This window comes from Procambarus clarkii, chromosome 76, assembly GCF_040958095.1.
Source record: "Procambarus clarkii isolate CNS0578487 chromosome 76, FALCON_Pclarkii_2.0, whole genome shotgun sequence".
Classification (NCBI taxonomy): Eukaryota; Metazoa; Arthropoda; class Malacostraca; order Decapoda; family Cambaridae; genus Procambarus; species Procambarus clarkii.
In genome coordinates this window covers 22,652,338-22,670,207 of record NC_091225.1, presented here as the reverse complement: position 1 = coordinate 22,670,207, position 17,870 = coordinate 22,652,338, and the positions used below count along the sequence as shown (strand labels likewise).

At 46.9% G+C, this 17,870-nt stretch overlaps 1 protein-coding gene across 5 annotated transcripts in view; it reads left to right on the top strand.

The window, feature by feature from the left end:
* The window catches only part of Ctl2 (Choline transporter-like 2), a 357,612-nt gene that overhangs the window by 213,056 nt on the left and 126,686 nt on the right, over positions 1-17,870 (top strand). For all 5 annotated transcript variants that reach the window (XM_045763943.2, XM_045763948.2, XM_069313744.1 and 2 more), the window contains one exon: positions 8,896-9,073. In XM_045763943.2, the coding sequence (XP_045619899.2) occupies positions 8,896-9,073 (178 nt within the window). The remainder of the gene's footprint in view (positions 1-8,895; positions 9,074-17,870) is intronic.

The following is a 17,870-nucleotide window of genomic DNA, read 5'->3' as shown; positions in this document are numbered from 1 at the left end:
TTATGTGGAACTCTGTCGAAAGCCTTTTTTAGGTCCAGATAGATGCAGTCAACCCAACCATCTCTTTCCTGTAATATCTCTGTGGCTCGATCATAGAAACTGAGTAAATTCGATACACAGGATCTTCCAGATCGAAAACCATACTGTCTGTCTGATATTATATCATTTCTCTCTAGGTGTTCTACCCATTTAGTTTTGATTAGTTTTTCCAATACTTTCACTATTACACTTGTCAATGATACAGGTCTATAATTGAGGGGGTCTTCCCTGCTGCCACTTTTGTAGATTGGAACTATGTTAGCCTGTTTCCACCCGTCTGCTACGATTCCTGTACACAGGGATGCCTGAAAGATCAGGTGAAGTGGAATGCTGAGCTCAGATGCACATTCTCTCAGAACCCATGGTGAAACGCCATCTGGGCCAGCTGCTTTGTTCTTACCGAGCTCCTTGAGCATTTTTTCCACTTCGTCTCTAGACACCTCTATGTGTTCTATGTTGTTCTCTGGAATTCTTATTGTATCTGGTTCCCTAAAGATTTCATTTTGTACAAACACACTTTGGAACTTTTCGTTTAGTGTTTCACACATTTCCTTTTCATCTTCCGTGAATCTATTTCCCATTTTCAACCTCTGAATATTATCCTTTACCTGCAATTTGTTGTTTATGAATTTATAGAATAGACCTGGTTCTGTTTTACATTTGTCCGCAATCCCTTTTTCAAAATTTCTTTCTGCCTCTCTCCTCACTGCCGTGTAGTTGTTTCTCGCATCTTTGTATCGCTGGTATGTTTGGGGGTTCGGCCTCTTCCTGTATTGATTCCATTTTTGTGTCTTTCGGTCTCTAGCCCTCTCGCAATTTCTATTGAACCAATCCTGTTTCCTAGTTCTGCATCTCTGTTTTGGTATAAATTTTTTTGTGCCTTTATCATATATTTCACAAAACTTGCCATACATCTCATTCACTTCCTTGCCTAGCATCAAGTCTGTCCAATTATACTCACTAAAAAAATTTCTAAGGTCACCATAATGTCCTCTCCTGAAGTCTGGTTTTTCAACTGCTTCAACTTCCTTATTTTCTTCCAGCTTATAACGCATTGCATACTTTATTCCCAAAAAGACATGGTCACTTTTACCCAAGGGAGGAAGGTACTGAATGTCAAATATCTCTTCCTCCTTCCTGGTAAATATCAAATCTAGCATGGAGGGAACGTCCCCTTCCCTCATCCTCGTAGCTTGTTTAACATGTTGATACAAGAATGTTTCCAGGATGAGGTCTACAAATTTACAGGTCCAAAAATCTTCTGTTTTAGCTTCATATGCTTCCCAGTCTATGGATTTCAAGTTGAAGTCACCGACTATCAACAGTCGTGATCTATCGTTATCCGCTCTCGCTATAAAATCTCTCATTATTGTTTTAAGACCTTCACGTTTACTATCTAGCTCCTCCTTTGACCATGTGCTGCTTGGCGGTGGACTATATGCATTTATCATCATTAGTTTATCATCCTCATAGCAGATCTCTAGTGCTATTATGTCAACTTCTTGTGGATTGGCAGTCATTATTTCCTTCACCTTTAGGTGTTCTTTTACCAGCACAGCAACGCCACCGCCTTTCCTAATTTTTCTGTCCCGTCTCCAAATTGAGTAGCCCCTTGGGAATATGACCTCATTTAAAATTACATCTTCAAGTTTTGTCTCCGTGAGTGCAACAATGTCTGGTGTCTGCAGCTGTATTACATCACTTAACTCCAGTATCTTCGATCTCACTCCATCTATGTTGGTGTGCACATGTGTATGTGCATATGCACGTATGTATGTAACATACCTTGTGTGTATGTGTATACAGGCATACCTCAGTTTAAGAGTTTAATTGGTTCCTGGAGACGCCTCGTATTCCGAAAACTCGCATTCCGAAGCTAATTTCCCCATAAGAAATAAAGGGAAATGAATTAATCCGTTCCTGACTACCCCAAAAACCCCACATCAAACTAAATTTTTATACCTAATTCATCTAAATAAACCTACAAAACTATGTTCAAGTTATTACTTACCTTGCTGTTGAATGCTGTAGGCGTATGGAAGATGGTGAGGAGGTGGGAGGAAGAGAGGAGTTACTGTTTGGAAGGGGAGTCCCCTTCCATTATCACATCAGGCAGTGAGGACTTCACTGGTATGCACACTCTGGCACATTTTGCCTGCATACCACTAGGACTTGCTTGTTTTACTAAGAATTTGTCTAATGACACTTGTTTTTCCCTACATTTTAACACTTGTCTGTAGTAAGACATCACATTATCATTTAAAAGGTCAATGCAACGGCCTGCTACAGCTTTATCTGGGTGAGTTTATTCAACAAAACTTTGCAGTTCTTGCCATACTTCACACATTTTCTTAATCAAGAAGGGACATCCTCTACTGCCTCTACTCACAGCTATTTTCTTAGGTTGAACCTTATCAATGGCTTTCTTGAGACCCATGGCAAGATATATAATGACAACTTTTATGCTCAAATGGCCAAAAAAACGATAAAAAACTGTAAATCCTTGTGAAGAATTCAGGTGGGATAGTCACTGGACACGAGACACTGGTAAACTGAGGCGCGATCGCCATGCCACCACGCGCCAGTCGGCCTGTACACGTATCAACAAACTCGCGTCCCGAGGTAACCCTCGCCTTCCAAGACATATTTTTGGAGTAAATCCTGCTCGTCTTCCGAAAAACTCGCATACAGGGACACTCGCATTCCGAGGTACCACTGTATGTAAATATATAAATAAATAAATGTTTAATCAGGTAAAGTACATATATACAAGAGGTTATACAAAAATTGATAGATTTATAGATAGAGCTAGTACATACAATGCCTAAAGCCACTATTACGCAAAGCGTTTCGGGCAAGAAAAACATTAAAGACTAAAACTTAATACTAATTGAGATTAAAGTATAAAATACCTTGAGAAAAAATAAAAATAAAGTTGGGAACATGGCAGAAAAAGCAGCACAAATACAATTAGGTCGACAAACAGCGTTGTTTAAAAAAACAGACATGGGTTGACAATATAGGGGTAAGGTAGGTTACAGGGAATTTATTAGGTAGTGCTTAGTTTTTATCTTAAACTGGTTGAGAGAGGTACAGTCTTTAACATGATTGGGAAGGTCATTCCACATTCTGGGTCCCTTGATTTGTAGAGCATTTCTAGTTTGATTAAGTCGCACTCTTGGAATATCAAAATGGTATTTGTTTCTGGTGTGGTGGTCATGGGTTCTGTTACAACTGTTACTCCTGTTCTGTTCTATGTATATGTATGTGTATGTGTATATACATAATATATATGTATATATGTGTATGTATACTTTTTCTTTCGGAAAGGGCTCTGTTCCCTTCTCTGTTGACAGGGCGATGGGGGAGCAGCTTGCTCTGCTGACTCTCGCATGGTCCCGCAGTTAGTGGGCGCTTTTGGTTGTCTTCCAGCTTTTGGTTGTCTTCCGGCCTCTGGTGGCGGCGGTGGATGGTTTCTCGCCCTTTGGGGGGTTCAGGACTGGCGCGGTGGGCTGCTTCCCCTGCACTTCGTCATGTCATCTTCGTGGGTGCATTGGACGTGGTCGATCCACCCCATCCTTCTGGGGTTCCCGTCTGCTCTATGCAGACATGGGCCTGTTGAATCTGCAGTTCTTCTGGACTTTTTCAGTCTGCGCCCTGGATTCTATGCCCTCATCGGAGGACTGTTGTCTCCTGTCCAGCTTTTGTTGGGGCCAGGTGCCTGGATGGTGGCCCTGGACCTCCAGGTCAATTCTTGGCACGTTCCTCTCCAGTTTTCCGGGACTGGCACAGTTGGTGGTGGGGCTTCAGGCTTACCGCTTTTGTTGCCTTCCCTATTTTGTAATTGCCACTTGTTGTATTTACGCATCTTTACCGGATCTTGGTGCCCTGTCTGAGTCTGCTTGGGATTTGGTGTCTGGCCTACCTCGACGACTGGCTGGTGTGGGCTCCCAGTCAGTTCGCTTGTCTGCTTGCCAGGGGTGTGATTCTTTCCAGATCGCCAGGTTTGGTTTCCTGGTGATCTGGAGGCTGTTCCATTTGTTTCCGTCCTGTGTTTGGACCTGGCTGGGTCTTGTTTAAGGCTCTTGGGCCGCTCCTTGTCTTTCCCTCCAGAAGTGTTGCTGCGGCTGTGGTCCCGCCTTCAGCTGTTCATGAGAGGGTCCCGGGTTGCTCGGAGGTTGCTCAAGCAGTTGTGCGGGAGTCTGAACTTCGACATGCTGGTCTGCCCGCAGGGTCGGGTTTGGCTTCGGCGTCTGTTTGGTTCCTTCGGAGACTCCCCCTTCCGCCTCTCTTGCAATCATTGGGTTCGTTCCTCCGGGGATCTTGTGTTGGTGCTGCGTCACCAGCTTCCTCTTTGGGGTTTTCGGGGTTCCGTGCCTTGGCACCTCCCTGAGCCTTCGCTCGATGTGTTCACAGACGGGTCATCTCTCGGCTGGGGCTTTGTGACCAGTGCTCACCAGGTCGGCCGGGGATGGTAGGGTCTGTCCTTCCGTCGGGCTAACAGCACGGTTCGGGAGTTCGTGGCTGTCTGGTTTGCGCTTCGGAGGGTTTGGGTCACTCGGTGCTCTACCATTCAGCTCCATTCGGACTGTTCTCTGGCAGTTCTTTGCCGGAACCACAGGGTTTCTCTTAGGTGTTTGACCTTTGGGGTAGGTCCCTTAGAGTGGCTCATTTGCTTGATTCTCGGGGTTTGGCTAACTGTGAGGTTCATGTCTGGGGTGTGTCCTGCATCCTGGCGGACAGCTGTCTCAGTTCATTCCTCTGTTCGCGGATTGGCCAGTCGTCGCCGTCTCGTTTCGTTGGCTCTGCCGGACGTATGGACTCCTGGCCATGGACATCTTAGAGTCGGTATGGTGTAGGCATCGCCCATTCTATGTGGCACCCTTACCCGCCTGCGAGGCGTTCACGGTGGATGCCTTTCTGCAGGACTGGTCAAGGTGGGGGTACCTGTTCCTCTTCTCCCGGTCCAGCTGTTGCTTCGGGTTCTGGCTCGATTGGAGCCCATTCCCAAGATAGTAGTCCTTATGGTCTCTTGGTGGCCGGCCCAGCTTTATTTTCAGACGCTGCTTGATAGGTGTCCGAACCCGGGGCATTTTCCCGTGACTCCGCCTCTTTCGGCAGGTCGGACCGGTCCTGTACGTGACTGGTTCGGCCTTCTCTTCGTCTCTTCGCGTCTGGTATTTTGACGCGGGTATCACCATCTCTGTGGTGATCAGGTGGCTTTGTTGACGGTGTCCCACCTGCGAGCTTCGTCTCAGCGACAGTATGACTTCCTGGTGTTTCTATGCACTATTTCTTGCTCTTCGTAGGTTGTCGTCTCTTTCGCATTGGGTTGTCTTGTTCTTTCTTGGGGTTTCAGGACTACAGTTTTGGTGTTTCTTACTGTCGCCTTGGTTTGTGTGCGGCGCTGGCAGAGCCGCTCCGGCTTGCGTTCGGGGTGGACGTCACATCTGCCCCGTTTCGTATGCTTTCTCGTGTTTTGTTTCACCTCCGGCCTGCTCATGTGTCGCCTGAGCCGTCCTGGTCCTTGATCAGGGTGCCTACTTATCTTCTCAGTTTGTGGTAGCCCCTTCGGTTCAGGTTTCTGCTCTTTGGTACTGGTGTTAGGTTTGTACGTTTGCAGCCTTTCTCAGTCCTTCTGGGGACGGTCGAGACGGCTGCTTTCTGGAGGGGTTCTTGGGTTATTGATGCTTCATTAGTGCGGCCGGGGGTGCGTCCTGTATGGCTCGGTTGCGCTTTTTTGCCGTTACCTGCGTATCGTGTCTGGGGATGTGCTTTGGGTTGATCCAGTTCCTCTCGTTCCCTGTTTCAGGGCTCGGGTCTCCCAGGTCGTCCGCAGAGTTTTTAAGTCTTCCAGCCTGCGGTCTGTCCTTGCGCCCGTGCTGTTCGGACGTTTGCATCTTTTGCTGCTGTGTTGGTGACGTCCAACACAGCAGCAAATCCCTTGACCCTCAGGGATTTGAGGGTCGCACAGGTTCTTGGCCGGCCATTCTTTATGTGCTTCTGCTCCTGTGCGTTCTTGTTGCCTTGGGTCGCAGGTTGCAGCCTGTTGTCTCGGCTTCGCGTTGCGGAGCTTGTGGCGGCCGCCTCCTGGGTCAGCCCTTTCTTTTCCTTCTCTTTGGGTATGAAGCTCCAGGGAGCCGTAGGGGCTCCCCACAGAAAACCAGTGTTGAATGTAATGAAACGCCGTTTTCTGGGTGAGCCCCGGAGGCTCCCTGGCAACCCTCCCTTCCACCGGTCGGCGTTTTTTTCGCATTGGTTAAAGCTTAGCTTCCGAACTGTTGCTAGGCAGCTGGCGCGGTAGGTCCGGAGCTCCCCACCTTCCCCTCTCGGGGCGGGGAGGGCTGCGCAGACGATCGGCGCAGCAGTAAAGTGTGTTGTTTGTTTGTTTGCTTGTTTCCTTGGGATTGTAGGGAGTTTCTACCTCACTGTTTGGTTTTTTGTTTTAGTTTTTTACCATGTGGGGTTTGTTTTGTTATGCCTACCTTTCTGGGTGCAAACGCCGGTCGATGGCAGATAAGGAAAACCCCAACCACAAAGGGGTTTTCCAGGGCCATTGCTCCCTGAAACCTCTCTCAAGGGGCCAGGTTTTGGCGCTGATCTCTGTTAGGTCTGAACTCCTTAGCTAATGTCCCGGTCTAATATTACATACACTAGCCTTACCCAGAAAATGATGTTTCATTACATTCAACGCTGGTTCTTCTGTGGGATGTTGGCGCGGTTTATCTTCATGTGCAGGTTCCCTCCCTGTGACAGCGCCTGTGGCTGAGGACTTGCGTGCTCGGAGCTCGTTGGCTTCGGTCCTGCATTTCTTTTCCCTCCTTGAGCTGTCTTCCGATTGGCTTACGTCGGATGTAGAGGCGCTTGGGGGCCATTCCTGGGTCTAGCACCTTGGCTTCGGCTGCTCATTCGTCACCCACCCACTATGCCTACTCTGCCAACCATCTCACTACTGCCCGCCTGCACACACTAACACCTGCCCAATCACTGCTGCCCACCCATCCACCCACTTTGCCGCCTGCCCTGCTCATCCATCCACTCACTCTCACTTGCCCACTCACTCGCCCTCCACGTGTTCTTCCCTTACATGATTTTAGGGCTGGTGTTTCTGAAATATTTTCTTTCCCATCCCCCCCCCCAGCCTCCCCGTTCCATTCACCTGCTATCCATCCAGTCCCCCTCCACCATCCATCCATCCATCCAGTTCCCCCCACCATCCATCCATCCAGTTCCCCCACCATCCATCCAGTCCCATTCCACCATCCATCCATCCAGTCCCCCTCCACCACCCATCCATCCAGTCCCCCTCCACCATCCATCCATCCAGTCCCCCTCCACCATCCATCCATCCAGTTCCCCTCCACCATCTATGCGTCCAGTCCGTCCCCCCACCATCCATCATGTTGTTCTCCCGAATATAATATTCAAGAGTGATCATCACTAGGTGGGTGACAATAGTAAACTGAGGTATGCCTCGCCCGTGCCACCAGGGACCACGTGCTCGATAGACCCATGAGTGTATCAACAAAGTCGCAAGGCGACGCAAAGGTTGTAACCCAATTCAAATTTTCCGGAGACATTGAGTTCATAACCCAAAAAATTTATAAAGAGTCACGTTCGCTACCTGAGATTCCATGGTACTTATCTTTCACCTCTCGTTAGGCACATGGGGATACTGTATATATACCAGTTCCTCCTCCAGGATCAGGACAAAGCAACCTTGATGGACCCATCTTATTTTGAGTTTGGGTTGGCCACAGCATTTTGTTTGCGCAACGACACCCCTGATTTGTCCTGGCTTACGGGCAACCCATTGTTTACCCTGGAGGCTTAACAGAGCTTTTTCTGTAACCAAACACTCGAGTGGTGTGAGGTCAATCTTACAGGTGTTATTACCCAAGTGTAATTATAGGATGGGAGCTATGCTTGTGGTGTCCTATCTGTTCAGTACTCTTTGTTATATGATGCTTTGAAAATGCTGATGGTTGTGGCATTCACTACTTTCTCACTTAACTTAGTCCCATCCATGTACCACTGTTTGCAAAGCAGAACTTTTAACATCTTTTGTTTTCATAACTTGAATCTATGACCTCTTATTCATAAAGTTGCAATTTTTCAACAATGCCTCTGTCAGTTTTATCAATTCCTGTTACTATTTTGTGCCTGGAATTGTATTTTTGGGTGGTACTTCTTTCTGGCTTACCTGCTTGAGGCTTACTTGTTTGTGCCTTCTTTGCCCCTAGATGTAGGTATGTGGCAACTGCATGTTTAAATGCCTATGTTTTCTGGGCTTGAGATTTAGGATGTGCTGCCATCTGGTGGTGAAAAGTTTTTTGGGGGGGTTTTCTGTTAAATTTACCTTGCTGTTGTCCATTTTGTTTTGCTCTACCTTTCACGTGGTGTTTCTTGGTGTAAGTTATCTTGGTGTAAGTTATCTAGTGTCTTCAACTCCCTGTGCTTCTAATAGAGGGGGGCCAGGTTTTGGGCTCTAGTCTCCGGTAGCTTAACAATAACTCGCAAGGGGCCCTGGTGTGATTCATATTGTATGTAGTTATCCTTGTTGGTAGCAACAGTGAGCTACAGAGGACCCATCTGAAACATTTAATTTCATTCAATGCTGGTTTTTACCAGTCATCCATCAACTGTACTTATAAGTTTCTTTATCATTTCTATGATAAGAGTGAAAAAAAAAAAACTATATCTGTACCATAAAGTAGCAGAGAAAGAAACAGAGAAGAGATAAAATGGGGAGTGAAGAGAATATAACAAAAATAGTAAATAATACATTCAATTTATTAAAGTTATGATCAATATTTCTGTTACTGTACTGTATAATAAACATTATATATTTTTCAGGTGTGTGTAAAAGAATGCCCCAAAACAAATTGGTTTTATAATCCTGTAACAAGTGATTCTGAGATGAAGCCATACCTTATATGTCAAGAAGGAGTTGATCCGAAGGTCACATCATTATCTGTGGATGAACTCATTAAGAGTAGTAAATGTGCCTACTACTATGTAGAAAGTGAACCAAGTAAGATTTTTTGTTCTAAATATACATTTGCTGTAATGCTTTAGTTATAAATTAGCTGGTTACATATTTTTTAATAAAAATGTTACGATTCATTACAGCATATTAACTTTATGCATATGTAGCAATAATTTTACTTATTAGTAAAATATGAGGACGTGTTTATTGAAATGTTTATTGAAAAGTTTATTGATATTATTGTTGTGTGTGGTGGCCAGGAGTTACTCATCAGTGCTGGGGCTGCATGTGCTTAGGGGCTTCCTTCCTTAAGCGTCCTGTGAGTACTGCTCTTGCGTGTTAGGGTTCTCTTCCCTGGTACGTTCGGGAACCAGTTCCATAGAGGTTCTTGCTGCTTGCCATTTACCTCGCCCTTGGGCCCAACATGGGGTTTTGGGGCCCTTGTTTAGCATTGGGTAGGAAGTGGTATCGTGCTGGTTGGGGCATCAAGGTGTTTGTCTGGTGTGGCTATAGTTCCACTTGCATTATATTGGTGGTCCTCTGCTTGTCCCCTGTAATTGTACATGTTGCAGGGATTTCAATGTTGTTCTCTTCCCCCTTGTTAGCTTTGAGGTTAACTGGTTAGCAACACCTTGCCCGGACTTCCTGTAGCAGTCTACCTACGGGCCCTAGAAAACCCTGTCGGGGCTCGGTGAACCAATGGATGTATCTTCCGGGTCTCAACCCGCCTTATGTAGGTTTGAAGGTTACTCTTGTCTCAGGGTGACAGTCACCTCTTTTGCCTCCGTCATACTGCCTGTTGGGTCAATGACTCCTTTGACCCGGAGTCTTGCAAATCGTGTTCTCTGCTTGTGCTCCAGTATTACTCTGATGATCTTGCGGTTAGGGTACAAGCAGCATCTACGTTGCATGCTAGGTTCAGGTTGCTGCAATGCGCTAGGTTGGTTCCTGCCTGGATGCCCTGCGGCTGCTCTGCTTTGGTTATAGGGACCCAGACCTGGCGGCGTTAGTCACTTCGACTTTGGTTCAGTCTGCGCTCCATGGTTCTTCCCCTGTTGTTCATCCTGCACCTTCCCCTCAGCTTCCAACTCCCAAACGTCTGAGGGTTTTGGAGTCGGAGTAGGGTTTAGTTGGTAATGAGACTTGGGCAGCTTCGGAGGCTGCCCCGTTCGGGTTGGGGGACAGAGGCATTCGTGCCGGTTCCTCCTGCTGAGGCTTCTGGGTCCCAACAGCAGGCCCACTTCTTGTCAGCCTTTCTCCTGGACTCTGTCTTTTCTTCAGGGGTAAAAGGTATGGAGGACTGCTCTGCCCTGGGTCCCAACTTGGAGGATCCCGGGGCTGGGGAGGAGTCGACCTGGGGTACTTTGGGCCATCTTTGACCCTGCTTGGTTGCTAGTGCCCTCTTTGCAGGGCTTGTTGCAGGGAAAGGGGTTTTCTTAACCCCCCTTTTTCTGTACGAGTATAATTTGGGTTCAGCTCCTCCCCGGATTCGGTTCTGGGCCCCTTTATGTACCTCAGCCCCATCTTTCTGGAGGTTTCTGCTTATATCTCTGCACGGGAGGTCGGGAGGCTCTTGCTGCATACCTCCTGCAAGACTCGGATTCCGTTCTCAGCCTTCTCGGAATGGTCATGCTAGGGCTCGGCGTTCCACTAGTCAAGGGGAGGCCATTGGTGCAAGCTTCTGAGCCGACGTTGCCTTCAGAACAGGCATGTCTGGTCGGCACAATGATCGCTCTGTTTGGCGGTTGGCTTCTTGTAAAGGGTGTCGCCTTTTTCACGGTTTACCCTGTTGACGGGGCGATGGGAGGGGGAAGGCTCACTTGGTTTGCTCATGCTTGGTCACACAATTTGTGGGCATTTTCAGTCATGTCATCCGGCCTGTGGTGGCGTTTGGCAGCTCCTCCTTTTATGGGGGGTTCGGGGCAGGCTTCTTCCCCTTCGCTTTGTCGGGCCATCTTAGAGTGGGTGCGCTTGGGCGTAGTCGAAATGACTCTGTCCCTCAGGTAGGTTTCCCACCTGCTTCCAGTGCCAAAGCGGAACTGTGCGGATTTCCGGTTCATTCTGGACTTGTCCCGTCTGAACCCCTGAATTCCTTGCACCTCCTTTCGGATGACTACTGTCTTAGACCTGGCATATATTGGAGCCGGGTGCCTGGGTGGTGTCCGTGGATGGTGTCGCTGGACTTCAAGGAACACCATCCAGGGTGTTCCTTGAAGTCGTTTCCCCCTGAACGTGCCAATGCATATTGGCACGTTCCTATTCATCCGGGGTTCAGGGACTGGTTAGGTTTCGTGGTGGGGCATCAGGTTTACCGCTTTTGTTGCCTTCTTTTTGGCTTGAATCTGGCATATTCGCGTATTCACGCGAATATGACACGTATTCACACATCGTACCCGAGTTGTGGTGACCTGTCTGCATCTACTAGGGGTAGGCCAGGTTCACCCCTGGCCTACTTCGCTGACTGGCTGGTGTTGGCTTCCAGTCAGTCTTCTTGTCTGTCGCCAGGGGTGTGGCGAGCAGACAAGTGGGTTCTCAGCTTTTTGGGTTCCTAGTGAACTGGAGGAAGCTTCATCTGGTTCTGTCCCAGGTTCGGTCTAGGCTAGGTCTTTTGTGAGACTCTCGGACCGCTTCTTTGTCTCTCCCTCTGGAGGCTCTGCTGCGGCTGCGGTCCCGCTTTTGCCTGTTTTTGGGTGGCTCCCAGGTCATGAGGCAGTTGCTCGAGGGTTTGTGTGGGAGTCTGAACTTTGCCAATGGGGTCTACACGCTGGTCAGGTTTGCTTCGGCGGCTGTTCTGGTTCCTTTGGGGATGTCCCTTCTGCCTTTCGCGATTGTTGGGTTCGGCCTCTGGGTGCCTTATGTCGGCTACTGCATTGCCGGCTTCCTCTTCTGGTTTTTCAGTGTTCAGTGCCTTGATGCTTACCCGAGCCCTCGCTCAATGTGTTCATGGACGTGTCGTCTCTTGGCTTTGGCTTTGTGACCGGTGCTCACCAGGCCAGCCAGGGGCGGTGGGGTCTGTCCTTCCATCGGGCCCACAGCACAGTGCTAGAGTTTGCAGCAGTGAGGATGTCGCTTAGGAGAGTTCGGGGTCGCTCGTGGATCGACGATCCGGCTCCATTCAGACTGCTCGCCAGTGGTTCATTGCCTGAACCGCGGGGGTTCGATGTGGTCCTTGGCTTTCTTGGGTCTGGTTGCTTCGGGTGAATCATCTGCTGAGTTCTCGAGGTTTGGCTTTCCTGGCCATTCACATTCGGGTGGTGTCCAACGTCCTGGCAGATGGCCTGTCTCGGTTCATTCTGCTGTCCACAGAATGGACGGTCAACGCCGACTCATTCAGTTGGCTCTGCCGGAAGTTCAGGCTCCCGGAGGTGGACCTCATCACGTCAGCATGGTCGAGGCGTCTCCCAGTATATGTGGCGCCCTTCCCCAACTGTGAGGAAGTCAGGGTCAATGCCTTCAAGCAGGACTGGTCGAGGTGGGGTTACCTGTACCTCTTAACCCCAGTTCCACTGTGGCTCCATATCATAGTTCCCTTGCAGCGAGTTTTCTTGACTTTGAGTTGAGGAGTGAATGGCGACCGCCTCCCGGGTAAGTCCCTCTTGTCTTCTCTTTGGTTAACTAGCTCCGGGGAGCCGAAGGGGCTCCCCCTCAGAAAACTAGCATTGAATGTAATGAAACACCATTTTCTGGGTGAGACCCGAAGCCTCCCTGGCAATCTCCTCCCTCTGATCGGCGGTTTTTGCATGTTTTGACATGCAGCCTCAGAAACTGGGGTATGGATAGCCGTTGCAGGGGGTCTGGGGCTACCCCTTCTCCCTCCCAGGGAGGGGGGGAGCTGCACAGATGGTGGCATGGTGACAGTTGTGAAGTCATGCTGATTTGCTCGTTTTTCATTTGGGGAGTTCTGTCCAACAGTTCGTCTTTCCATAGCAATTTTGTTTAACCAGATAGAGTTTGTTTTGGGCTGCCTACCTTTCTGAGTGCCTGACCCGGTCACTGGCAGACATAGAATGCTTTCAACCACACAGGTTTCTATAGGCCATTGCTCCTCGGGCCTCTCTGAGGGGGCGAGGTTTTGGCTCATGATCCCCGGTAGGCCTAGAACTCCATTCGCTTTGACTGATGCTAGGGAGCCTCCGGGGCTCACCTAGAAAATGGCATTTCATTACATTCAGCGCTGGTTTTTATTTGGTTTCTCTTGCTTCTGGTTGTTAGGTTGGAGAGCTTCATGCTCTACTCCGAAGGCAGGGTTTTGTTCATTTGGCCCCTGGTAGGTGTTATGTTTGTAGCTGGCTCTTTTTCTGGCGAAGAACAAGTCATTTGGCTTCCAGAGGGGTCCTTTGGTCGTTGATGCTTACTTAGTTGGTTTAGCTTTATATACACCATAAAGACTGGTATATAAAGTTTAGCTTTTGTGGTTGTTAATGTAAATGTTTCTCTTAGTTAAAATACCAGTTTGTTTTATTTGTATTAAATTTTATATTTCATTTGTATTTGAGAGTATGTAATAGTAAATAGTAGTATGATTCTGTGTGTAAAGTTTTCCCATGCGTTTCTGTGAGACGAGCGCCCCTGCACTCCATGAGACAGAGGGCTGGGACTCCACGCACACAGGTTGTGTGGTGTGTGCTTGTGAGGTTATTGGCCTCCATTTATATCTGAGTGACGGGAACTATAATCATCAATCTGGTGAGTGAGAGAAGTTTTCCTTGTTAGTGTATTATCCCTTTTCCTGTGTTTAAATATATGTAATGCACATACTTTGGTTGTTTCTTGAGTAGTGCCAATGCAAAAATATGGTACCGGCTCCACAGGTCACTCTTGTGTTTGAAGTGTTTATAATTGCACATTGGTTCTACATCTTTGGTTTAAAGTAACGTACCTATACTGTAAATAAGAAAGTTTCATGAGTTTGTACCCCTAGGGTACGGCTTAATAATTCCGTAACCTTACATGTCTTGAGTGCTTTATGAGTTGTGCTAACTTCGAGCCTCTGATTCTGCTTTGGTGGATGCCCTGTAGTTTGATGTTTCCTTGGTCCCCTGTTCTAAGGCTCATATTCTCAGGTCATCCAGGGTTAAGTCCAGCCAGTCTGCAGTCTACCCTCATGCCCATGACGTTAGAAAGTATGCCACTCTTTTTGGCTGTGTTTGTGAACACGTTCTTAGCTGTTATTCGGGTGTAGGGGTTTTGGAAGTCAATCAGTGTTCTGGTGGCCTGATGTTTGGTGAATATTCCAAGGCCTCAACACTTATGTGGCCTTGGGTCTCGTCCTAATTCCTGAATGAAACTCCAATTTCTGGGTGAGCCCTAGTGGCTCCTTGTTCCCCCTGTTCCCATCCAGGTCCTCGAGTCTGGGAGCTCAGGCCTCAGCAGGCAGTGAGCTACCTCTGCCTTCCCTCAAACGAATGGGGGGAGGTGGGACGAATGAGCTCACGCTAGTTCCAAGAGAATTCAGTTATTTGTTCACACAGTTCGTGAGAGTTCTTTCAGTCAGTTATAAGGCTTTGGTCTCATTTGAATCCAGCAGTAGTTTGCTTTGACTCGCAGACTTTCAGGTTTCTTTTCCCCGGTGAGGTGATAAAAATAGATATCGCCACTCCCTGTGCCTCTGTGAAGGGGCCAGGTTCTGGCTCAAGTCTCTGGTGCATTCAATTCGGCCATAGAACTCTGGCTGATGTGACCCAGTAGATGGTAACTGTAACTGTCAGCCCTGGTGGTGAGCCACAGGGGCTCGCACAGAATTAGGCATTTCATTACATTCAATGCTGGTTTTGTGCAGGTGTCACACTGATTGGCCCATAAATTATGGGCCCCTGCTGCATGTGTTGAATTTCAGGATTTTCTTTCATTTATAAAAGTTATTACATTTATTTTACTTTATAATTTACTATACAGTGCACCCTCAAAAGTCCTATTCACCCTATAATAGATCCTTCTGAACAAAGGATCAAATTATTATTATATATTATTATTCTGTAATTATAAAATCAGCCCACTGGATCTTCTCTCTGAAATTCAGATTTTGTTAGAAAACATTTTGACTAGTGAGGAAGGGGCTCTGAAAACCAGAATGTCTGTTAGTGACAAAGTGATTTCCATCAGTTTGTAAATCTGGACAGGGGTCTAGGGTGGATTCCTGTTACTAGCCACTTAGGTAGCTCCACACTTATCAAATCACATCAAACAAGTCATTAAAGAGCCTACTGAAGACCAAAGGCCAAAACCTAAACCCATCAAAGAGGTGCAGAGAGCAGTGGATACAGAATCACTCTAACCAAAGAAATGACCATTAGATAGATAAGCAAGACAAAATGGACAACAGCGAGGCAGAAGTAAACAATCATGAAACAAGATCCCCTGCAATTAGATAGTTCCATCATTAGTTCTACCTCCCTACCACCAGGTGGCACAACCAGCAGCTAATGGGTCAGGTGGTGAACCACCCCAGTCATTTATTTGGAGTTACAGTGTAGTGTTGTATCTGTTGCCTTAGTCTTCAGGTTTCTGTTTATATTCAGGTAAATGAATGTACAAGAATGTAACAACTCTTGTATATATCTCAAAAAAAAAAAAAAAAAATGCTGACCATCCTTTGAACTTTGTTCTACTGGAGTCATTTTCTTGTGTATTGTTCTACTTTTAGTATTATTGCTCCACGTGTATTTGTTTACTTGCCTCACTTTTTATGTTAACTGTTCAACAGTTTGCCTAGAGCTGCATGTGCTTAGGGTTGACTTGCCTAAGTGTTTGGAGTATTGCCTCTGCACCAACAGGGGCTACCTTCTCTAGAGGGTTTGTGAGGCCATCCCTGAGAGTGTTGACCTCCAGTGAAGGATGCTTTTTCCTAAGTAGTGAAGACTTGGTCTTTGACTCTTCTGCAAGGTAAGGGGGCAATTGGAATCTTATTTGTTTGGGGGATATGCCTGATATCACTGTGTACATAATGTACTTATGGCATGTTACTTACACCCTTGCTAGCTGTCATTGTTCCTTAGGCTGGGTTACATATTTGTTAATTTGTAAGTAGCCTTGATACCTGGTGTTTCTGCTTGGTTATCCCTTCAGAGCCTGGCAAGTCCTCACTGGACTCTGGTGTGATTCTCCCATGGACCTGCCCACCGAGCCTGCTCTTGTTTGTCGAGAGTTTGAAGGATGTACAATAGATCCTTTTTCTGATATGCCTCACTTTGACGTATTCCTGGATGGTCTGAACATCTGTGTTCAGTACTAATTGTTCAGTGGAGCATACAAATATTCGGGAGTTTGAACTTCGCCTTGCTGGTCTATCCGCTAGGTCGGGTTTGGTTTCGGCATCTGTTCTGGTTCCTTCGGGAATGCCCCTTCCGCTTCTCTCACAATCGCTGGGCTCGTCCTCTGGGGGGCCTTGCGTCGGTTGCTGCTCCGCTGGCTTCCTCTTCAGGGTTTGTGCATGTAATGGAGTTTCATTACATTCAATGCTGATTTTTTCACAACAGGTTGATAAAAATAGAGATCATCGTAAAGAATGATGTGTATAGATAGAATTTTAGCAACAGTAATGAAAACTTGAGAAACAAAGTTACAACCCTGGAAGGTCAAATGAGGGAACTATAGCAAGTATAATATATTTGATCCATATTGATCCATACTCTCATTAGCTTGTGTGCAGATAATGAGATGGGTCTGTTAATTCTACTTTTTTTTGTATATATACAGTGTGTCCTCACTTGAACAAATTATATGGGGGCGAAACAGATTCGATCCAGTACGGAATTTGTTTCATCCGTCCTGCCCCAACAACTCTTCTTCAAAAATAAAAAATAAAAATCACAACCACATTACTACATGGTGGGGATGGTGTCAGAAGTCTGGTGTCAGTGATGGGGGGATGGTGTCAGAAGTCTGGTGGTGGGTGGATGGTGTCAAGTCTGGTGTCCTTGTCCTTGTCCTTGTCCTTGCACCGCTGCTTTTCCTTATTCTCATATCAGATATAGACAAAAATACAAGTCACAGCTTCGTATCATCCTTTGCAGATGACACAGAAATCAGTATGAAAATTACCTCGGCTGAGGACATTGAAAAACTTCAAGCTGATATTAATAAAGTTTTTGACTGGGCATCAGAAAATAACATGATGTTTAACAGTGATAAATTCCAGGTACTCAGGTACGGTAAAAATGAGGACCTTAAACATAATAGAGTACAAAACACAATCAAATGTACCCATAGTAGGAAAACAGCATGTAAAGGATTTGGGAATAATAATGTCTGACGACCTAACGTTTAAGGAGCATAACCAAGCAAATATTGTGACAGCCAGAAAAATGATAGGATGGATTACGAGAACTTTCAAACCCAGGGATCCCATCACAATGGTTGTACTCTTCAAGTCACTTGTGTTGTCCCGTCTTGAGTACTGCTCAGTACTCACTTCCCCCTTCAGAGCAGGAGAGATTGCTGAAATAGAGGGAATACAGAGAACATATACGGCACGCATAGACGCAATAAAGCACCTAAATTATTGGGATCGTAACAAAGCCCTCCAAATGTACTCACTAGAAAGAAGACGAGAGAGATATCAAATAATATACACCTGGAAGATACTGGAGGGCCAAGTACCAAATCTACACAGTAAAATAACAACGTACTGGAGTGAACGACATGGAAGAAAATGTAGAATAGAACCAGTGAAGAGCAGAGGTGCCATAGGCACAATCGGAGAACACTGTATAAACATCAGAGGTCCGCGGTTGTTCAACGTCCTCCCAGCAAGCATAAGAAATATTGCCGGAACAACCGTGGACATTTTCAAGAGGAAACTAGATTTGTTCCTCCAAGGAGTGCCGGACCAACCGGGCTGTGG